This window comes from Myotis yumanensis, unplaced genomic scaffold (assembly GCF_028538775.1).
Source record: "Myotis yumanensis isolate MYYU_CA2020_CCGP unplaced genomic scaffold, mMyoYum1.0.hap1 SCAF_12, whole genome shotgun sequence".
Lineage (NCBI taxonomy): Eukaryota > Metazoa > Chordata > Mammalia > Chiroptera > Vespertilionidae > Myotis > Myotis yumanensis.
The window spans coordinates 38575282-38600032 of NW_027223763.1; the positions used below are offsets into that span (position 1 = coordinate 38575282).

The 24751-nt window shown below is 41.1% G+C and overlaps 1 protein-coding gene across 5 annotated transcripts in view; it reads right to left on the reverse strand.

Annotated features, from left to right (window-relative positions):
• The window catches only part of PCSK5 (proprotein convertase subtilisin/kexin type 5), a 413582-nt gene that overhangs the window by 238321 nt on the left and 150510 nt on the right, over positions 1-24751 (reverse strand). For all 5 annotated transcript variants that reach the window (XM_070431475.1, XM_070431474.1, XM_070431476.1 and 2 more), the window contains exons 6-8: positions 23350-23438; positions 19676-19848; positions 1273-1485 (exon numbers count right to left, since the gene is read on the reverse strand). In XM_070431475.1, coding sequence (XP_070287576.1) covers positions 1273-1485; positions 19676-19848; positions 23350-23438 — 475 coding nt within the window. The remainder of the gene's footprint in view (positions 1-1272; positions 1486-19675; positions 19849-23349; positions 23439-24751) is intronic.

Genomic DNA, 24751 nt, shown 5'->3' on the forward strand with positions numbered 1-24751 from the left:
ATGGATGAGGTAGGGTCCTATCACTGCAGTGGAAAAGTCAGATGTAGCATCGATAAGACCCGAGAGCAAGGTCTTGGCTAAATGCTAAAAGGTGGCAGGCATAGCAGCTGAACTCCACTTTAGTAAGACAAATCCCTAGACAGGTCACAAAACCATGATCAGGAAAAGAGCAAAGTACAAAGGTGTTTGACATTTAGAATCAGCAGCATGTGCAGGGTACCCCCAGAGCCAGGTCTTTCTGGAGCACAAATGGGTCAGCTAGTACACAAAGTTCTTTTTATTTACTTCCTCATAATCTCTGTAATAACTCCACAAACTATGAACTATTAAATGTCCCCACTTTACAAGCAAGGGCACTAAAAGAGAAAAATTCAGTACCGTGTCTAAAGTTACCCAGCTAGTAAATAGTTCAACACCCAATGAAACCCATGCAGGCTGGTCCTGCAACCTGAACTCTCACCAATCCTTTTGCTTTCTGCATAGAGAGTAGGCATGTTAGCAAGCAGGAGATCACACAGGACTGTATTTTCACTCAGGCCAACTTGGTGAGGAAATATTAGAAAAGTATCTTTTGTATAGGTTTTGTTCATGTTAAATAGAGTCCAACTGAAATTCTGGGTTTCCTCCTATACTTTTGTTTTTCACTCTGAATTAGCTGTCTTTGGAAACCAAAGCCCTGACGCTAAGGCTGAAAGGCAGCGTGGGGACTACAGGGATACAGGCACCGGGCTCAGAGTCAGATTTAGATTCCAGTCCCTTCTTACCACTGACTCACTGGGTAAAGGGGAACCATTCATTTGTCCTCCATATAACTGAAGCGTAATCGTGTCTAAGGCCACATTAAATGCAGGGTTTTTCCACGAAATGGTAACATTTACAAATACTTGTGTTGAGTAATCAGCTAATCAGACTTTCTATTTCCATATATTACATGTGCATATACATTTGTGATTTCCCACCTGGATGGAGTGGCTCAGTTGGTTGAGTGTTGCCCAGAGCACCAAAAGGTTGCTGGTGAGATTCCTGGTCAGGGCACATATCTGGGTTGCAGGTTTGATCCCTAGTCAGGGAGCAAATGGAAGGCAACTGATTGATGTTTCCCTCTTCTCTCTCTCTCTCTCTCTCTCTCTCTCTCTCTCTCTCTCTCTCTCCCTTCCTCTCTCTGAGCATGTCCTCAGGTGAGTATTAAAAAAAGGATTTGTGATTTTCTGTCTGGATGTCAAAGTGAAGGATAAATAAATACATCATGGCAGGCATGCAAATGGCACATACTATTTTCTTATCGTAGGACTCTCCGCTGCTGTAGGTTGTGGCCAGTGTGGAGGAACACTCTTCCAGGTACCACGGCTTCTTTCCACTCTCGGCTGTGCTGCTGATGGAGATGGTGTAGATGCTGTTGGTGTAGCCGTCACAGGAGCAGTGGTCTTTGCTCCTTCCGCCATTGCCTGACGCCCAGACAAAAACAGAGCCCAGGCCTCTCCGCCCCTGTTCACAAAGACAAAATGTTAAAAAGTTAAATGATGGAGGACGAGGATCCCAGGCTCTAGATGAAGAGATGAAAATTGACAAGACACAATCAGATATTCGCAGGAGGGTGTGATGCTATTTTAATAACATGCTGGGTTTAACTTTCAGTTGTGTTTTGATGTAAGAGGAGTTACTTGTAGAAACAAAAATAATCCACTGTAATGTATAGCTAGGTGACTATCCTATATAATAAAAGCCTAATATGCTAAGTGTCCAGTTGTCCAGTCATCTGTTCAACCAAAGTATAATATGCTAATGATATGCTAAGGCGGCTCAACTGCTCGCTATGATGTGCACTGACCACCGGGGGGGGGGGATGCTCCAACTGGTAGGTTAGCTTGCTGCTGAGGTCCAGCCAATTAGGACTGAGCAAAATGGGCCAGACATGCCCTGGAGCCCTCATGCAGTCCCTTCCCAGCCCCAATCATGTACCGGTGAGTTCCCTTGGCCTGGTCTGTGCCCTCAGGGGATGTCAGAGAGCCAGTATCGGCCCAATCCCATAGGCCAGGTTGAGGGATCCCACTGGTGCACGAATTCTTACAATGGGCCTCTAGTGATTAATAATACTGTATTACATATTTGAAAGTTGCTAAGAGAGTAGATCTTAAAAGTTCTCATCACAAGAAAAAAATTGGTAACTATGTGAGATGATGGAAGTTAACTAGACTCACTCTCATGACATTTCACAATATATACAGACACTGTATCATTAACGTTGTACATTTGAAACTAATATAATGTTATAAGTCAAATAAACCCATAAAAGAAGTAACTAAAATAATCTTTCTCACATGGCACAGTTATAGAAGTAGCACCAATAGCACCAATCTATCTATATATATAAAACCCTAGGCAACTGGTCAATCATTTGACCGTTCAACCGGTTGCTATGATATGCACTGACCACCAGGGGGCAGACGCTCAATGCAGAAGCTGCCCCCTGGTGGTCAGTGCACTCCCACAGTGGGAGTGCCACTCAGCTGACCGATGGGCACCAGATGCCGGGCTCATAGCTGGCGAGCACAGCTGCAGCTGTCCGCCTCCATGGCAGCACTAACGAGAGGTGGCGGCAGGTGCAGTGGGGCCAGGATGAACTGCAGTGGCACCTCAGGCTCCTTCTCAGCTGCCTGCCACTTTGTGCACCACTACATCCCTTCAGGAGTCCGGGATTGTGAGAGGGCGCAAGCCAGGCTTAGGGACCCCACTGGTGTACGAATTCATGCACCGGGCCTCTAGTGATGACAATAATAAGAGCTAACATTTATTAGGTACCTACCATGGACCAAACATAGTTCTAAAGTTTTACATGAATCAGAATGAATTCTTCTAATAACCCTGTGAGAATGGTGCAATTTGTGTCCCCACCATACAGGTGAATAATTGAGATACAAGTCCAGTAATGCTCCTAAGGTCATACAGCCAGTACAAAGAAGGACAAAATTTGAACTCAGACAGCTGGACCCCAGAATTGTAATATTATTAGTCACCAATCACCACAGTCAAATACTACTGCTACCAACATTTACATCCACCATGAAGGGGGTGCTACTGTGCACCCTCATTTCACAGGTGAGGAGCATGAGGTGTAGAAAGGTTATGTATTTATCTGAGATGACATGTCAGTGAGTGGCAAGAAAAGTCTGATATCCTTCCTTCTAGAACTGTGCCTCCCCTGTGCATGGTGTGGACACTAATAACTAAGGATTATTAATGGATGCTACCAGAAATAAAAGGATATCAAGAGATCAAATATGTTTGGAAACTCTGAGTTCAGCAAAATTAAACAGGTTCTCTTACTGCAGAATTTCTCAGTCTTTAATAGTGGTTGGTCATTGCAAAACTCTAAGAGGGGGGCACATTCTGAAGTAATTTTCAAACATTTTTGATTGCAGATGACATCTTCAACCAGACTCATGATCGTACATAGCTAGGAGATGGAGTCATATTCTTCCTTGCCAAACCATGGCATAAATTAAAGCTATCCCTAATGTTATAAAATAATCAAGAAGAAAAGTAGAACATAGATATATTGAAGCATAATGACTATTTGGTTCTATAAGATGAGGTCTTGGGAGGAAACAGAGGTAAGCCTAAGTGAAGAATATTTATAGGAATAGTTATAGCTGAGTCTGTGAGAAATCTCACCATTTTAAAACTAGAAGGCACACTGGAGGACACCTTGGCCAAACCTAATATTTAGTTTGTAATTAGGAAGAAAGAACCAAAAATCACATAGAGATGGCTGAGACTCTTCCTTCCAGGCCCTCACTTTCTGGTCCTAGGGGTAGGGAAAAATATTTGGGATGTTGTCTTAGAATTTCTGGAAAAAAGAGCCAAGAAGAGAGACCACAAAGAATCCGGAGTATCTGTGATAAACTGTCTCTGACCTTGAATCCTGAAGGAACAGAATATTTATGACATGATTTGACCAACTTGAGCATAGATTTCCTTTTGTCCTTCAATGTGGAAAAATGCAATATGATTCCACAGGAATGGGACAAATTCAGGAAGAGACAGTAAAAGAAACTTCTGGATGCTACTGCCCTGGACAGCTGGGCCTGGTTTACCTTCCTTCCATTTCCCACCAAAATATTCATGAAATATAGAAAAAGATGCAAAAATGACCAAGCCACCGTACACCAAGGACTATATTCAATAGTTTGTCAATCTTGGAATTGCCCCTCATTACCTGTGGATGGCCAGATTGAAAAATTCTAGTGACTGACTTATACTTGGACTTCAGAAATAGACCATCTTAGCCAAAGAAGCAAGGTTCATCATAAAAATGTAGCCTCTCTACCACACACCAAGGGACTGTATTGTAGGCAAGAAACCTGGTCACATCAGAGCCATACCTAACAGGTCAACAGAACACATGAAATAATGCAAAACCCACCTGGTTGAAACGGCACCATTAAGAGGTAAAACCACAAAACAAAGAGAGCACATATGACACATTTATATATCTATGTAAAATTATGACTGCCTGTGTATAAAATTCAAAAGAGATCTTTAAAAACTAATTCAATTTTAAAGAATGTTTAATAAGAAAATATTCAGGAGGTACTTTTATGTTCACGATGTAGAGACAAATGTAGGACACAGAATGATATAGTATGGTCTCCGTTTGGAAAAAATGTAGGTGTATGTAAAGAAGTTAATGTACATAAGGTTATATGCATAAAGCTACCATAAAGTGACGATGTAACAGAACTTACCCTGTTTGGTAAGCTTAGGAAAGATTTTTATTTTATTTTCATACCATCCTTTGGCAACCGTGTATGATTTTTATAAGCAAATACAAATACATTTATTCCTCTATTAGGACCAATTCTTAAGAGACAGTTTTACTTTATGATCAAGAGGGGTTTTACACACAAAGGTCCACTGTATGCTGAAAACAACAGAGCTAACATTTATAGACACTTACTATGCACCAAGCACTGTCTCAACATTATTCTGCACAAAGCGAGCCTATATCATCATTTTACAGATGACCAAATGGGGGCTCAGAAACGCTGACCAATGCCAGAGCCAGAGCTTGAAATCCAACTGGCGCCAAAGCCTGAGCCCTTAGCCCTTACAGCAGTTTTCTTTTGGGCTTATGTTTGCTATGCTGTGTTTATCTCAAACTCCTGAGTCCTCACTGAAGCATGGCATTAGGATCTAAGAGCAGACCAGCCTCCAAGCTCTCTCCAGACTTGCAGAATCAGAACTTCGGACCTCTCCCAAGTGTCCTCAAGGGAAGGACATAGGTTCTGACCTCAAAGCCCCCCCCCAAAAATCCCTACTTCACAAGGGCTCCTTCACAATGACCTCAAGTCATTCTATTCTGGCAGTAGCCACAGATGACACCACTTGGGAGGACAAGGGCATTGCTAAGGTCCTGTGGAGATCCCCTGGGTTGGGATAACAGTTGGTTAATAGACAGTGGGATGCTGCTACCCTGGAAACGTCCCTTCCAGACTGAGGTGACAGCCTGTATCAAACAGATGATTTGAGGTAATTATTTCACAACTGGGCAATGGTGAAGGGAAACTCTCAAGGACAGTGTTGGGTCAATAACCCATCCCCTGCACCAGGCCTGCAAGGAGCTGGGGAGAGAGAAGTCACTGGAGCTGGAGACAGAGGGGATAATAAGAGTTGAAAATTGCTCAGGGGACACACCAACCCATATCAACCTTTCGTGGGGGGGGGAGGCGGGGGGGGGGGGGGGAATACATACTGAGACCCAGTCTCCTCCTCTCTCCCATATCCATCCCACTGGCCAAAACTTAGCAGAGCCAGAGGACCTGGGAGACCATACAGGACACAGAGATCAGTATCCCTCAGCATGGAGCACCTCGAGAGAAGGGGTACGGAGGGTGGAATGGGAGACATCAGGTATCATCCTTAAGGTGTGTAATGGACTGAACTGTATCCCCCAGTCCCAAATTCATAAGTTGAAGCTCTAACCCCCCAATGTGACTGTATTTGAAGACAGGACCTTTAAGGAGGTAATGAAGGTTAAGTGAGGCCCTAAGAGTGGGGCCCTAAGCTAATAAGACTGTTCTCCTTACGAGAAGTGGAAGAGACGCAGGAAGTACACCCAAGGAGGAAAGGCCATGTGAGGACACAGCAAGAAAGCGACCGTCTGCAAACTGAGGAGATGTGTCACCAGAACTCAACCTAACTGGCACCTCGATGCTGGACTTCTAACCTTTTAGCCTCCAGAACTAGGAGAAAATCCATTCTGTGGTTTCAGCCACCCAGTCTTTGTTACCCTGTGATGGCAGCCCGAGTGTCCTAATACAGGTGAGAGGAGGAGATAAAGGATGACCTGCCCGCCATGGGTCTACAGAATAAACTGATGCTGCCGCCATTCTATCCAGTCAGCCTGACCTTTATGCATGTGTGTTATGGTTTATGATTAAAGACCCAGGAATGAACAGACTGATTTGTGTGCTGAAAATGCCATAAAAACAGCTGCTGGAGATCTCTGAGGTTAATCTGAAACAATTAGCAATTCAAAGATGTATTTACTACAGATGCACAGGGCATTTTCATTAGTGTGAAATCGTCAGAAAACGAAAACATTAGTTAAAAAAACAACAACTGGACATTTCCCCCAAAGTTCAGAGTAACTGAAGAATTAAACCTTCATGCGGGATGTAGGGAGAAGGGAAGGTGGGCAGAATACTGTGAAGAGGAAAGAATCTTGGGACACATATTTTCCCAAAGTGTAGGAAATAACATTTTTTAGTTCGGTAATGTATTGCAATTATAATTGGTTATTTAAATATGGCCTTGGATGAGAAGAGAAAAAAAAAACCCTCCAATTTAATTGAGTGCTAAATTAAAAGTTAGTAAACTAACATAAGGCAAAATATATTGTGAAATCCACACAGGACCCATTTGACCAAACTCTAAATACTCCCTTTCATTTTATATTTAGTTGTGCATGTGTTTCTTCTTATGTATGCCCTACAAAGATCAATTTATGATACTCCATAGAGTTTTTATTAAAGGCTAGAAAGGAACTGGATTTTCTTGTGGTTCAGGAGGTCAGAAAAGGCTACTTTATGCTACATTACCAATTAAATTGTACACCCCAAGCCAGGTTTTGAGAGCTATAGAGTTTGATGGAACTAAATTTCTTTCTTTAAAGTGGTGTGATAACTTTTCAACCAATGCAGTTAGATGTTACTTGGTATTTTAACATTACTTTATTCTCCTATATTGTGTAGAAAGTATTCTTAAAGGGCCATGAGTTAGTGCCCAGAGACTTCTTATAATACAAAAGAAATGTGGCTGGACACTATGCTAGGTGTTTTCATATATATTTTTAGTTAATTTAGAGCAATACCAGCAATAAAGCAACTTTCACTTAATTGTGATATCTTCCAAGAACAGCCTGAATACCCAGTTCCCCAAAGCCCCTCACCAGCTCTAGCTTTTTCTGACTCTGTGAGCAAAGAGCACAGCCATCTATGGGGTTCTTCCACACACGGTTCAGAGAGACAGGGGCTGCAGGCTGGAAGAGGTCGGAGAAAGGCAAGGACACCTGCAACTACTCAGCAGCTGAGACATGGAGAGAACTGCTCATCTTTCTAAAGCTCAAGGACATTCTGACCAGCATTTCCAAAATAAATCTTATTCCTTAACAGAGCAAGAGTATATACTTTAAAATCAAACTGTCATCCATTATGGCTTATGTGATGTTTTCAGTGTAGTCAACAGCTTGGGTAATTTCACTTCTTTCTAAGCAAAAATTCCAAGACTGAAAATGGTTAACAATAGAAAGTAACAGCTCCCCAAAGATGATTTCAACAGGTAGCCAACACATGAGAGTGTCCTCCACCAACACCTGTTGATGTTCAGCCTTCCACTGTCCTGCTGTCCCCCGCCCCCTCCTGCTGTCTGCGGCCAAAGCTGCCCACGTAGCAGGAAGTCAGACTTGGAGGGATTGTCTGAACATCCACAGACGGACATGCAAAAACACCACAGGAGTGGAGTCTTCACCATTCTCATTCTATGCTACTCAGCCGGCCAGAGGATGATTGATGAGAAAAAAAGATGGAAAATGCAAATGCATCTTTTTCTAAAGTACTTAATGTGAAAGAAGCAAGGGACTCTTTTGTGAAGAGGAATCTATTTCTTCTCATTTTTGTCTTCCTGTCCTTTCTCATGTGACATCACTTCCTTCCCATCTCGTCCACCCCACGTCAGATCTCCTGTAATCTAATTTGCTGAATGCACAATAGGTCTCCAAGTCATGCACATTAAGCAATTTTTAATGTTCTATTGGCTTTTTAAATAATACACTGAAAATACTGGTTGCAGTTATTAGCGATCATATTAATCTTACCACGCACAAATGAAATTTCAATTTATTTACTTCCCAAGCAGGCCAAATGCAGTTGACTTCTGCTTTAAAGGAATAGAGAACCTAATGATAATTATGGGATCTGCTGTGAGTGACGATAGTTGCAAGCATTTCTGGTAAAACGATAAAGGTTTAAATGCCACTTATAACCTTCATTTAGGGTCTCTTCTCGGAATCATTCATGTTCTAGTACATGAACGAGCAGCACGATGCACTGAATTCAAGGAACCTAAAGGTGACTTGAGCTTGGTCTTTTAAAAGACCCGACGAGTAAAGTGTGAAGACTAATGAATGAATGCTGGAAACCCAAAACTTCCCCAGACCCAGCTTCCTGATGAAAAGCTGATTTTATGTTTATGGTGTGAATAGAAAGAAAGAAACAAACAAACACATTGAGTTGCTTATCCACCACATCTGCCAGGACGTAATTCGTAGCACGTGAACTGGGCAGAGGCCTGGGAGAATCACCCCTGTTATGGGGGCTGCCCTTGCTTCAGAAGGGGTGGCACTGGGGGGTTTGCACACATCATGCAGCTTCTTACATTTTATCCCCAACGTGCACAGTGGTGTGACCCCAGGCTCCTGACAGCAGTAGTACAACAGTGGGGTTTCTTTTTCTTTGTTTATTTTTAAAGTATGTCTGGAAGAAGGAAACCAGTCTTTCATGGACAGAGCGTAGTAGAGTATCTAGTAGGAAATAAAAACCAGGTGTGTTTATAAAGGGAAGTAAATATACTTTCAAGCAAAGAGTTTGATTCCTATCAACCTTTAGATGTTTTGTACATTTAGGAACTTCACATAATAAACATTTGGAGCCGAATAAAGTGCTATAGATATTATTTAAAGCTGGACACACGAGAGATTCATGCAGTGAAATTTTAAATTTTGACATAAGGAAATGAAGTAAGCAGAACCACTTACTGGCTGGGCTAGGACCAGATGGATTCTGTCTCACCTCAACCATTGCTGATCCTCACTGACCAGTACTGACACTGGGTGTTCCTAAAAATGCTTAACAGCATGGGTTAGGAAAGACTGCTTAACTAACAACTGAGGATTACAGGAAAAGACCCCCAAACCTCCTCCTGCCCTATCTCTTGCTAAATCAACAATCCCAATATAATTACCTATTTTTTATTTTCTATCTGTGGCCAATTCATGTTGGTCAACTCCCCATTTCTTCTCAAACCTTGTCTCCCTCATCTGACTCACTAAAGCCTCAACAAGACTCAGGTTATTTACTTCCGGTCTCTCCCAGAGCCCTCCCAGCTCCGAGCCCTGATCCAGATGTTTTCCTGTGGCCTGGGGACTGTAACATGGGCTGGGAGGAGGAACATGCAGATTAGGCATCTCACTCCCCATTCCAAGCAGCTAAAAAAGTGCATGTGGATCTCATATCCTCTCTGCAGTAAGAACAATCAATAATTAACAGAGTACCGACACCACTGTTCTGGGTACAGCCACCATCCCAGGAATCCCATTTTTGGGGAAAAAAGGACATCCCTGCCAAAAGCTTCTACATCTTAGATCATCCCAAGAAGAAAGGCGAAATTATCTGACTTTCAGGAGAGCCAGGTGTGTGAAATTGAGGCTATTTCCGATATCTATATTAATTTAAAATTATTCAGATAAATTTAAAAAAAGTCCTTTCATAGAGAAGAAAAACATTATCAAAAGGGGTATGAAAGGAATTTATTGTAAAGGTTTGGAAAGGCATTTAGAAAGGAGGATAGAGGGATACCCCAGCAATAATGAATGTAAATACTTCTCTTAACTTAGTTCTAGGTGACAGAATGCCTCACGAGGGACTAGTTCCAATGGCCAGCTCAACTCTGAAAGGGCAACAAGCAAGCTGCCCCTGTCCAAAGCCACTAATGGGGCTTGACTGTCACAGGCTTCTAGTCCACTAAGCAATAACCTTGACCTTTTGCGGAGTAGTTCATAATACAGAAAAAATCAACCCTCTACATTTTCTTCCCATAAACACAATCCTGATTTAAAGCAGATCATATTTTGGGGGGGAAAATTACAACTAATATGAGGCTAATATTATTTATAAGACTCTGTGATGAATACCTTGGGGTCCTTAACAATGGATCTGATGGGGCCCTTCCTCTGGGGAGGAGACCAGCAGTCAGGCTGAGCACTGTACGTGAGAGATCTCAGTCAGTCTTCACGACAGCTTCATAAAGTATTATCATAGCCTTTTCTCAGGGAAATGGAAGCTCTGATAACTTAGTTTCTTGTCCCATGTCAAAACTCTAGAGAAACCTAACTGAGATTTCAACCCAGGTCTCTGCGACTTTAAGGCCAGTACTTTCTACAACATCATAGGCTGCATCCAAGGGACAATATAGTAGTGAAGTTCAGAATATGCCTGGATGATAAATTCTCTAGGACAGCAGTTCTCAACCTGTGGGTCGCGACCCCTTTGGCGGTCAAACGACCCTTTCACAGGGGTCGCCTAAGACCATCCTGCATATCAGATATTTACATTATGATTCATAACAGCAGCAACATTACAGTTATGAAGTAGCAACGAAAATAATTTTATGGTTGGGTCACAACATGAGGCCAGAAGGTTGAGAACCCCTGCTCTAGGAGTTCAGAGAAAGGAGAGGTCCCTACGGTGGTGTTCACTTGCAGAGGACTGCGGGCTGGAAGCTGAGTGTGCACAGACAGGGAGACAGGATGCGCTAGAGAGGAGCAGGTAGGACACAGCACGGTGACCAAGGGCACGGGCTTGGGAGAAGACAGGCCCATGTCGGAACCACAGCCATGCTTTCTAATGGCCAGGATGTCTACTTTGCCTAGAGTTAGTTTCCAAATCTAGAGACTTGGTTGGGGCCGATGAAAATTAATCGATGCCCAACTTAAGTGGCTATCAGAATTAGAAATCACGATAATGTTTACAATCCTGAATATGAAGTTTGATTGTTTTCATCTTAAAGATGAGGACTCCAGGCTCAAGTTAAGTGAAAAAACAAATCTGCAATAAAAGCCACATAGACTTTTAAATCATATGATATTATCAACTCAGTTCAATTTATCCTTGTTTATTACAGAGTGGCCTTTCTTTTCCAGTTACTGCCATGTTTCGTAGCAGAAAATGTATCAGTCTGTCCTCCCTCGGAACTTTCTCAAATCTATGTTTAGAATCACAGAAACTCAGGATTGGAACAGACCTTAACTTGGACTAATCCCATTCCTCTATGATTTTGTATCTTCCCCATAAAACAGGGACATCCAGACCCGACCAGAACGAGACCTGTGATAAGGACTTCTCTTACTCCCAGGCGGCCCAGCAGTCACTATAAATAGAACAAAGCAAACTAAGAGAAAAGAGGACTGCTACTGATAGCTGGTTAAGCCGTAAGGAGAACGCAGGGATTCGGAATGGAATTTGCAGCAGTTAGTATAAACTATTCACAGAGTTAAGAATGGATCCCTCAACTAGAACTGAAAACAAGGTGATAATAAATCTTCGACATTTGCACCGACACAAAACTAGAAGAGATCTGTGCTCCTTCCCATGGAAATGCATCGCAGTTCACAATAACAGAGTACTCTAACTCTGACATCTGGTTATCAGATAACTTTGTGAAGATTACAGAATTTATGAAAGACATATATTTCTTTGTTTCCAAAATGGATAATCTTCTATTGGGTCCACTAGCAAGTCACTTCATAGCTCTGTTAAAACTCTTAAACAGTTCCATCCGCATAGAGTTAGCTCCTCAGGGAGGGTTCTTTAAACAAACCTGTTAAAGTCAATTTTCATTAAGTGAAACCAACATGAAATAAACTCTCTTGTTTATCTTTGCCTACCAGTATACCATTCCAAAGTTTTACAACATTTGCCAACCAATTTAACAGCAATCTGACATTTATTAAAATGTAAACTGGTACCAATCCTGTTACAGCTGGGTGTCTATATCAGATAAAAACATATCCCTCCCAAAAGGAATAGGTTCATTTTATTATGATTATTGCTACTGTTTTTATTATACAAGCTCATTACACGCCTTCTCCTCCTCCTCCTCCTGATGAACATATGCCTTTTATTTACGGGTACAGAAATATGTGTGTGCATGCACGTACACCTACATGTGTGTAGTAGAGACAATCTGTGATTGTGAAGCAACCATGTGCTTTCAGCAAATATTCTAAATATCCAATCAGTTGTAAAATCTGGTGAATCAAAAGGAAATTGATGATGAGAAGGGCATATACTAATCAGACCTCCTAAGAGACTCAACAGCTAGGTATGTATCAATAGATGGTCATCAACTGTCCCGTTTCCATATGGACCCCTGAATAGATTGAAAAGTGGGATAAAGGACACAGTTCCAACAAGGAGATTAGGGGCCAGTGACTGTGATTTCACCTACTTTTGTTCCCCACCCCTGGACATTGGTTCTGTATTGAATTCATTTGAATGCTTTAATCCCAAAATCTAAAAAGCTCAAAGTGATGTGGAATTGAAAGTTTACTTGTAGATAAAATGACAAAGCCAATGCTTTAAGCGAGCCGTGGGCAAACTACGGCCCGCGGGCCGGATTCGGCCCGTTTGAAATGAATAAAACTAAAAAAAAAAAAAAGACCGTACCCTTTTATGTAATGATGTTTACTTTGAATTTATATTAGTTCATACAAACACTCCATCCATGCTTTTGTTCCGGCCCTCCGGTCCAGTTTAAGAACCCATTGTGGCCCTCGAGTCAAAAAGTTTGCCCACCTCTGCTCTAAGCTGTGATCCTACAATATCTACAATGAGCTAGATGATTTCTTCAAATAAAAGATTAACATCAAATCAGAGCATGTTATGTCATGGGTACTTCAAAAAAACTTATGGAATAAAATAATAAGGGACATACTGGTAACCTTAACATATGATTTTCTGATTATGAGAAAGGAAAAGATTTGATTCCAAGTTTTTTGAGCATTTTCTATAGGATATTATTAAAGACACTTGTCAGGAAACTGTGAAATGTTGTCAATGCATTAGATACCTGCAGATGAATATCAAATGCACCAATTATTATTCAAGTTTTATAACCCAAATGGGACAAAAAAGATGACTGCAAGGCTACTAGGCGGCGCCCAGTAAGTTCTGTTATTGTGTGGTTTTAGTCTGTCCTCCTTATTGCTTATCAGAATCTATTCACTGAAGGGACTTTGGGAGTTTGCTTGCATCTTACTTGGAACACCAATTCATCATTATATGGTGAGCTCCCCAAAGACAAGTGCTGAGTGTTATTCATCTTTCACTGTCACCTTAGCACAGGAATATTATAACCGCCCAGGGAATGTCTCCTAAATGCAATCACGAATAAATGAATGAATGAAGACTCTGTCAAAGAAAACTTTAGGCAATTAGCTTCTCATTCTAACACCAAACCCTGGGTCACCGGTATCTGAAACATTGTCGGCTGACTCCTCCTTTATAAAATTGCTTTCCTATTTAGAACTGGCCCCTCAGGAAGTTTTGGCCAGTCATACCAAGGAGCCAGGCCAAAGGATCGCCATGCTAAGTAGAATCCTGTCAGTTTGAATGAGAGTGACTTTTAAACTGTCCTTTCTCAAGATGACAAGTCAGATTGTGATGCTGAGACCCCTCGTAAAATTGTGAGAGGTCAATGTTCCCTCCTTAGAAGCTTAGAATGTCCCTTGTTGGTCACCCGGGGCAGTGATGAATTTTAATAAGAAGACACAAGAAGATTTACATGTAAGAAATACCTCAGTGGCTGTGTTAATAATGCTAGTTTGAAAGCTGAAGCTCAAGCTGGGAGGATGGAAGTTGTGGAAAGATGTTATTGTCCAAATCTATATGAGAGATGGTGGTTCCCACTGTGAGGACAAGAGGGCAGGTTCCATAGACTTTTAGGGAGTAGCAAAGGAAAGAAAGACTTATTGGATGACTAGGATGAGGAAAAGAAGAAATCACAAGTTTAGGAAGGGAGAATGGGTGGATGGTAATAACATCTACAAGTAAATACATAAAGAAAGGTTGGTAAAAGCAACTCAACCACTAAAATTACTTCCAGTTCTAACATTCTGACTCTAAAAGTCTAGTGAGTTTTGCTGAATTTTCATAAAGGAGCACCAAGTAATTTAAAATAAAATTAATTTAACAACCATTCAAAAAAAAAAGTCATGAAAATAAAAGCTTCTGTGTGTTTACGCTTTAGAACACGGATTAAATAAAGTTAAAATTTACTGCAGGAGTTCTCAGAGCCTTTAATATATTTTAAAATTTCCTAAGGGAGCATATAATGAGTGGTGTTTCTCAAGTAATTGGACAGCAAAATTCCTCCCCCTTCGTTTTTAGCATTTTATTAATTAGTGTCTTATGGGTTAAATTTTTTAAAATACCCTTTTGAATAGTTTGTCCCATTTATTTTGTCCATTTCTTAATAATAACCACAAGTTCATATACTTGCCTTCCCAAAGGATCACTCAGCAATATGGACTTGATTAAACCCAGAGATTTTGAACAATCAAGACTTTTTATAGTATTATGCATGATTAATCAGTATTTCACTTTTACTACCCTTGCCTTTACAGTAGTGATAATGATTAAAATTTGTAACAGAATTAGAGACTTTACTATGTTTCAGGAACTCTGCCTCGTATTTTACAGTCATGAATCACATAATCCTCACAATAGTCCTAAAAAGTAATTACTAGCACTTAGCTCCATTTTATAGAGGAAGAAACTGATCCTCAGAGAGGCTACTTCACTTGAGCAAGGTAAGAAAGTATTAGAACCCAACAGAATCTGACTCCAGAGTCTGGTACATTCATCACCAGACTACACCATATATGCTAATAATTTATTTCCAAATTATTAATCAAAAACAATGCAAGTGTGATCCTTAAGTAAATTCAATCAGTATATGCAGCACACTGGCATGGAAATCATCCACACATTCATTTATACATTCGTTCACTAAACTCCTAAACACACACTGTTTTAGGTACTTGGAATACACAGAGCACAAAAGAGTCAAACTATGGGCTTTTCTGGAAGAGATAATTAATCAACAAGTAAATAATAACAGATAAAAGGAAGGATCATCATTGGCAAGAGGGGGTTCTGAAGGGCTGGGAGTACATGTGTGTTCTATTGTAGGTGGGAAGCAGCAGGCAGGCCTCCTTGTCAGTACAAATTATATGAGAGTTCAGACAAGAGCGCTGGGTTTTTACATAAGGAGGTCACTGTGACCTTGACAAGAACAGCTTCAGGGGAGTGACAGGTCAGAGCCCTGATGTAGTGGCATCAAGAGATAATGGAAAAAGAGAGCTTGTAGAGGGCAAGTATGAACAAAGTTTTCAAGGAATTTTGTTCTAATGGGAAAAGGAGAAATGAGACCATGACTGGAAGGATACAAGGAGACAGAAGAGGGATTCTCCTCTCTTTCTTTTGAGGTAGGAGTTTAACAGTATGAATGTGTGTGGATGGCAATAATGCAGTTGAGAGGGAGATTCTGATGATGAAGGAAAAGAGAATTAATTGGGCAGTATCTCTGATGAAGTGAGAAAGGGTGGCATCAGTGAAGAAATGGAGGAGGTGGACAAAGGTAGAGCATGAGCAATTAAGTCACCATAGTAACAGGAGGAAAGCTAGAATATGTGGTCACAGCTGAAGGAAGGAGGTCAGATGTGACAAATACAATAGAAATGACAACATGTAAAGAAACTTTTTGGATTTCATAGAGGCCCATGTTCTGACTTCTTTAGCTTTGCTGAATATCTAGTTTCTGTAAAATTGTGGAGAACAGTATCTATCTTATAAGATTATTGTGAAGATTAAAAGTTACCTATTTTAGGGCTTTACTGAGTGACTAGAGTATAACAGAATGGCAAATGTTAAATGTTTTTTGCTGTATCATCATCATCATCATCATCATCATCATCATCATCATCAAGTGTATGCAGCCCAAATTATATGCCTCTAATTCTTGCACTTAATTTTATAGCTTCTCAGCACCACATAAAATGCAACCTTTGGAAGTATAGCAAGTTGTCAATTGTGACACGGTTTATTCAACATAGTTTCTTTAATGCAATTTTGGTACATTAATTCTAAAGGGGCTATAAATTGAATCAATTCTGATTTTGTTAAAGTCTTTAAAAACAGTGTTACGTTCTACTGAGCCAAATGCTTATCTTATAGTGAAACAAATAGAAAGCATTCTGAAATCCAATATTTGCCACATTTTTTGATTAGCAAGAAGAAGGAATGGATGCAATCAATACTTGGACTCCCTGAGCAAAATGTATTTATTTCCCTTGTGAAAATCTCTCGATACTTATGCATCTCTCTCTTGCCACCGATCTCTCTGGGTTCTCTTGACATTGCTGCCACCCTAGTCCAACTCATTATCAACTTTGCTAGCCCATTTCCACCTTCCACGCTTGCCTCCCCATCCCTCACCCCATGTATTCATTCTCTACAGAGCAGGGATCTTTTAAAATTGTGCATCCCACCAGGCCAGGACTCTGCTGAAAACCCCCAATCGTTTTCTATGACAGAATAAAATGCGAACATCCTACATGGTGTAGGGACCCTGCTGAGCTGGCCCCTGCCTCTCTCCAACCCATCTCCCCCTGCCAGCTTTTTGTCCATGATGCTCCCAAAGTCCAAAGTCACATTCAGTTCTGTGAGTCTCCCACGCCATTTTCCACTCCCAGGGCTTTGCTCTTGCCATTCCTTCTGCACAGAACATTCCTTCCACATTTCTTCACATGATTGGCCTTTATCATTTATGTCTCCATTCATGCATCACTTCCTCAAAGAAGACACTCTCCACCTTCCTAACCAAAGCAGCAGCTCTGTCCTCTCTCAGTCACCGGTTTTATTTCATCCACTAGAGCAGCGGTTCTCAACCTTCCTAGTGCCGAGACCCTTTAATACAGTTCCTCATGTTGTGGTGACCCCCAACCATAAAATTATTTTCATTGCTACTTCAAAACTGTAATTTTGCTACTGTTATGAATCATAATGTAAATATCTGATATGCAGGATGTATTTTCATTGTTACAAATTGAACATAATTAAAGCATAGTGATTAATCACAAAAACAATATGTAATTATATATGTGTTTTCTGATGGTCTTAGGTGACCCCTGTGAAAGGGTCGTTCGACCCCCAAAGGAGTCACGACCCACAGGTTGAGAACTGCTGCACTAGAGGGCTGGTACACGAAATTCATGCACTTGGTCGGGGGAGGTCCCTCAGCCTGGCCTGTACTCTCTCACAGTCTGGGAGCCCTCAGGGGATGTCTGACTGACAGCTTAGGCCCGCTCCCCAGGGACATCTGTCAGTTGGACATCCTTAGCGCTCCCACCACTTGCCAGCCGTGAGCTCAGCTTCTGGCTGAGCGGTGCTCCCCCTGTGGGAGTGCACTGACTACCAGGGGAAGCTCCTGCGATGAGCATCTGCCCCCTGGTGGTCAGTGCGCATCATAGCAACCGGATGTTCTGCCATTTGGTTGATTTGCATATTATCCTTTTATTATATAGGATGACCCTTTTCCTTAGCTCAAATAATCTTGTTTCTATGTGTGTCATGTTGCTAGAATGTTGGGACTTTTATATCCTGCATATAAAACTTAGATGCCTTCTTTACTCCTTTATCTACACTGTTTGGAAAGTGAGAGTTCAACACATTTAATGGAAAAAATAAATTCCAATTGCTATATTTTTATAGATGATTTAGCTAAAACCTCATAGGCCAGAGCAATTTTAAACTATCACATAGGACCTGGCCAGGTAGCTCAGTTGGTTGGAACATCGTCCCATACACCAAAAGGTTGCAGGTTTGATTCCCGGTCAGGGCATACACCTGGGTGGTGGGTTCAATCCTTAGTTGGGGAGCATATGGGAGGCAACCAATTGATGTTTCTCACATTGATGTTTCTCTCTCCTTTCCTTGCCCCCTCTCTAAAAGAGGGGTGGGGAACCTTTTTCTGCAGAGAGCCATTTGGTATTTATATCATCATTTGCGGGCCATACAAAATTATCAACTTAAAAATTAGCCTGCTACATTTGGTCAAACATTTAATTAACTGACCCCTAATGCCTTGGCAGGGCCAGACCAAATGATTTCCCGGGACTCATATGACGTTCCCCACCCCTGCTCTACAATCATATCCTTAGGCTGGATCCCCTGGGGGTGGGGGGGTGGGGTTTCAGGAAGCAGCTGATTGATGATGTAATTCTCTTGTTGATGTTTCTCTATAAAATATCAATAAGAACATTAAAAAAGAGAGAGATAGATGATGATGAAAGAAAAGGTTAGGCCCAGATCATGATAAAAATGAATGCTTTAAGTAGCCCAAAGTTTCATTCATGAGAAAGAACAAGAAAGGAGATGCTCTGGGGACCCCACCTCCTTCCATGATTACATGCACGCAGCACCCTTATTTTTCATGTAACTAGAAGGCAGCAGGATTTTTTAAGATCTATAATTTGAAGCAGATGTTTTATTACATTAGATTATGTGGTCAGTTTTGGGGGGAATCGAGGAAATCAAGTGACCTCAAGGGTTAAGCTGCCCAGTTAGGGAGGGAACTTGGGGGCAAGCATAAAAATAATATTTCCTGGGACAGAGGTGGGTCTAGGGGAGGGACCGCAAAAGAGAGATACTTAGTCAGGCATTGCTGGATGATCTATGCACAGCAAATGGAGAGTTTCAATATCTCCACTTCTGAATCTCAGTCCCAGGAATTTATTTCTCCAAATGTAACATTAACATATAAATGAATGTATTTCCTTTGAATAAAGTTAAGTGTCCAAATATACCTGTCCTTTTTTAATATATATATATATATATATATATATATATATATATATATATATACACACACTTTTTATTGATTTCAGAGAGGAAGGGAAAGGGAGAGAGAGAGAGAGAAACATCAATGATGAGAGAGAATGATTGATTGGCTGCTTCCTGCACGCCCCACACGGAGGACCGAGCCCACAACCCGGGCATGTGCCCTGACCAGGAATCGAACCATGACCTCCACGCTCAACCACTAAGCAACACTGGCCGGGCAACACCTCTGTTCTTGTCAAGAGAAACTATCATTTAACTCATTTGCAGAACAGATACAACATCCAATCCCAAAGCTTCTGCATCTCTTTCCATTAACCTGTGTCCTGGCTCCATCTATGAGCTGCACCTAACCCTCTGAACTGGGGGATCAGAACCCCCCGTCTCACAGATGGCTTCACATGAGAATCACCCCCCAACTGACGCAGCAGGAAACCTACCATTCTGACGCCGTTTTCAAAGGCCTGCCGGGTGAGTGGAGCTGGGCCGTCCACGGTCTTGCCGTCATCGTCGGGGCCCCAGCTGGCGCTGTAGATGTGCACGTGCTGGGGGTTGAAGCTGACTGACTTCGCCTCCACCATGTCTGTCACATCCCCGTCCAGCATTCGGACTCCTTGGGGACAGACAGGAAGTAGCTTCATTAGAGGCTTACACCAAAACAGCCCAAGACTTGCCAGGGTTACAGCATTTGGGGGTCGGGGGGCAGGGGGGAGGGCGGGGGAAGAATAATCTTTTAATCAACACTTGAGTGAGAATATTTTCCCTAGAAGACAATTCAGATTTCTTCCAAAGCTTTCTTGGGAAGAAAGGAAGTTACAGTGCATGGAAAAGAGCATAACTTCTCTTGTTTAAAAGTTATTTACTTATTTTTTTAAAGAGCAAAACTTTTTAAAATCTTTCGTAGCTATTGTTCTCTTTTCCGAGGTTTCCATCATCTCTCCCTTCTCTTGATCCTTGTCTTAATCGAGTAGTTGTCAAAGAGAGCCTCAAGCAATCCATCTTCCCTAAACTTCTCTTCATTAGATCACTTGTGTTCATAATTGGTAGAAAGCATTCTGACCTTGGCAGGCTTACAAAACTTGGAAAGCTGCCAAGTCAGGTTGGTCCAATTTCCTCCATACTTAATATTATCTCCTAATCTGAGAGACTGATGTGGATTTAATATATTACTTCTTTGCCAAGTTATTTATAAGTCAAATAATAAATGAGAATGCTTTCTGTGCATGTAAGACATCAAATAATTCTCACAAGGTTTTAGCAATGTATAGCCATTAATCTTCATTTAAGTATATTCCCGCCAGACAGATAGGAATTTATTATTAACCTTAATTTGCAAAACTAGACACAGATATTCAAACATAAGTTATACGTCATATGCCAGGCTTTCCTTGTATTTTGGAGACGCACAACAAATAATTGTGAGCTGAAAACTCCTTCACCTTAAGCCAAATACCATCACTGAGACACTGTATTATTTTAAGAATATCTCTCTGCAGCCCAAATTCACTTCTTAGGAAAAACGCTGTTATCTGGTAGGACTTCAAGTTTGTATTGATTACCACTAAATGGGCATTAAGTAACAAAACCCCACATCAGGTAGTGTTAGATACTATGGGGTCTGAGGTGAAACTTGTGGTAGGAAATAAAAGTGTTCTTTAAGAAACTGTACCTTCTTTGTGTTGTCAAAGGTGTTTAACTTTTAACTATAACACTTACAAATACAGAAAAATAGAAAGAATGACAATAACTACTGATCCAGCCACTAGTAGACAACTGTTAACATTTTTGCCACATTTTCTTCATCTAAAAATACACATATTTAGCTGAGCCATCTTAAGTTATATGGCAAATATGACATTTATCCTTTCATATTTTTTACCCCAAAACAGAAAGAAATGCCCTGTCAATATTAAAATTCCCCAAAGCAGCCCTAAAGACATGGCATTTGGTTGTTACATCTCAACTGTCTTTTCCTCCAGACTTTTGGCTTCTTAAGGATTTTTAAAGGAACAGGTGATGTGGGGAACAAAGGTTATGAACAGTCCCTTTAAAAGTTAGGAAATGGGAACTATATTTAGAAAGTCTGTCCACAGTTTCCGTGGGAACAGACTACCCAGCATGGTGCTCTGCATGGGCTGGGTCCTAAGAAGCCAATGGTTTTCACTTGACATGAATATTCAAAATTCATCTGTGTGGTTTTTACCAAAGAAAGATGAACTACTTCATATTCTTACTATCTGTGTAAAAGCATACAATGAAACGATTTTATCAATATGAGGAGGTCTGAAATTAACATTGGACTAACCAGGATTTCTAAATGCCAACATGCAGGAGTGTGTGAAGTTCATGTGTGTGTGCACACTAAATGTAGGATAAAATAATATCTATAGGGTAATATTAATTTCTTGATCAAAAACTGACAAATAAGAATTTTGTGTCTTCAAGTTTAAGGAGGAAAGATTGCTTTTTCTTCATTTGACTGCAAGCCTTCATTCCTTGGGTGTAGGGCTTCAATTTATAATTCAAAATGTTCCTGTTTTCAGGATGATGGGACATTTGTGAGTCATTGCCATACATTCCTTTTAAAAATATATGTATTTTTTTTATTGATTTCAGAAAGGAAGGGAGAGGGAGAGAGAGATAGAAACATCACTGATGAGAGAAAATCATTGATCGGCTTGCCTCCTGCAGGCCCCACACTGGGATCAAGCCCGCAACCCAGGCATGTGCCCTGACCGGGAATCAAACTGTGACCTCCTGGTACATAGGTCGATGCTCAACCAATGAGCCATGGCGGCCGGCCACCATACATTCCTTTTTTACTGAGGGTCCTTGTTCAGGTGGGTCAGCCAGCAGCTTATCTGGGAGGGTTCACAAGTTCATTTCTTCATTCCCTCAAGGTCAGTGAGTGCTGGTTAGCACTGGAGAGCAGTGACAGGGACGAGGGCGTGTGTCTGTGAATGTAAGAGCTGTGTGTGGCCTGGAGAGCAAGGAGGATGAACCGGGCAGCCCCTGGAGTCATGCGATTCTCATGAGAAGAGCAGGGGCCTCCCGGACCCTCAGGATTCTTCAGGGGAAGTCTGTGTCTCCTCTCCTAGCTCCTCCTTGAACCTGTCTTCCCTTTGACACATAGCAGAGGCTCTCAGGGTCCTCTAACTACTGCCTAAAATGCTACCACGCTCTAGGAATTCAGTGTGAAACAGAGGAAAGGGACAGGTCCAATTTACTGGGGGCTGACATTCAAGGTAGTCTCTGAAAGCCTTTTCTCAGCACCGTCATTGTCCATCCCAAATACCTCAGAAGACCTCTATCTTTACCATTCGGAAACAAATAGCGTATTGGAAACAAAGATGTCATCCTGGTTGCATTTATCTCATGACACCCTTTTAAGAGACCCCTGGGGTCTCTTCATGACACCTTCAAAGCCACTAACTAGGATCTATACCAACTCTTACAATGTTTTCTTCCATCTGCATGTGGCTGTGGCACCAGGCTGTACTAACAATGATGACTACAAGTGGAAAAAGTTAAGTGGTTGCTTTTATTAATGCCTGGATTTAAACCACTGTGCTTGGATCCTTATAGTAAGCTTATGTATATTTGGGCTAGTGCGTGTGTGTGCATATACTATGAAATTATTAGTGAGAACAGTCTTACTACGTTATGGGACTACAAAAGGAGTTTTAGCCATTTACCATTTTCATTGCAATTAAAAGGCCATGTTCATAAAGCCTAAAGAAGAGGGAAAGAATAAATACTCTGCTTTAACATAATTTCAAATCATTCTTCCCACAGAGATATTATAGCCTGGCCTGGTGTTTCTATTATTAGTTCTTTCTGACTCAAGCACCGGTTGTATAGTTCTTTACAGATGTCCATGACACCATTTTCAGTACTGGACAACCTTGTTTAACGTATTGGACAATACGTTGGGGGACAGCTTCTGAAGTCTTTAACTGTATGCAGTAACACATGTTAACATGGTCATTTTGCTGTCAGCAACAGTTGAACATTATTATGCAAACATATGCCTGTTCAAAAAGGGGTTCTGAAAATCAGTTAGCACGAGAGCTCTTGGCTCACTTCTACAGCCACATACGTTTGTTTCCCATACCTCCGATCTTGGCATTGAAAGCAATTCCGACTGTGCAGTGAGAGTTGTTTGCTGCGGCTGCCACTTCTCCAGCACAGCGGGTCCCATGCCTGCAGGGAGAACACACACACTTTCTAAGTAAGACACTCCATTCTCACAAAGTCCACACATCACAGCTACCACTCAGGCTCCAAAATGGTGAGGAATGTACCAAGCTGGGGTTTTCCTGCAACTTCCTACCCAAGTACTACTTAATCTGCCTGCAGAAAATGTTTAGCACTTAATTACATTCTGCTTTGGATTAGATTCCTGATGTATTTATTTTTGATATCTTGCTTTTCCTTGAAGGCTAAAATCAGATTGTACGTTTCTTTGTATTCTCTAAAGTACCACTGTCAATAAGGTAACCCTCAGCCATATGTGGCCACTGGGTACTTGAAATGTCCCACGCCCACTGCCCTTCCCTCAGTTTGACTTTATCTTAATCTTTAATTTAATTTCATTTTAACTAGATTAAAAACTAGTCCTCAATTCAATTCTTAGAAAACTCAAGAATGTTAGTATGAGACTCTACTTTTTTAACTATAAATTTAAATACAGATCAAGTCTCTCCAATGGAAATTTATCACCTAAAATTGGATTGCTGAAAATACACACTGTATTTCAAAAAGATTTTATATGAAATACCAAGAACATGAAATATCCCATTAATAATTGTTTTATAACAATGGCATGTTGAAATATCTTATTTAGTAAAATGTATTATCAAAAGTGATTTCATCATTTTACTGCTTTAAAAAATGTGTCTTCTAGAAAAGTAAACTTTTTTTCCCCTGAAAGATAATCCCTGTTATTTCTCTCCACAATAACTTAGTTCCTTGGTCAAAAACATTCTTTTAGCTGAAAAGACTTCTAAGATCATCTTATCCAAGGATGAGAAAGAAATCTCAAATGTAAAGGACAACCTGCTCGGAAAAGGTTGCCTAAAACCCTTTTAGGTGCTGAGAATTCCAAGGCGTAGTTGAGCCCAGAGAGAGAACACTAAGACTGATGACCAGCATCAGCTGTGGTTGCAGAAGAGGATGTGACAACCATTGTGGCCTATTTTTCATGGCTAATGAAGTCCCACACCCACCGCCCTTCCCTCATTTTTAAAGAAGGAGGCCCTGATTTGTAAAGAAATCTGTCAAGAGCAGCCAAAGAGTGACTAAAACTCAGCCCCCCCAAATTCCATTTTAGCGCTTTTTATTTTACAGCACAGGTGCCTCAGACCACACTTCTCCAGGGATATGGGCTACAGTCTGTGCAACTATAAACAAGTTACTGCTTACATCTGCGAGGTACACAGTTTACACATATCCTGCTTTTCCCACTCGGTATGTCATGCGTATATTTCTATGTGAATATTAATGTATATATAACT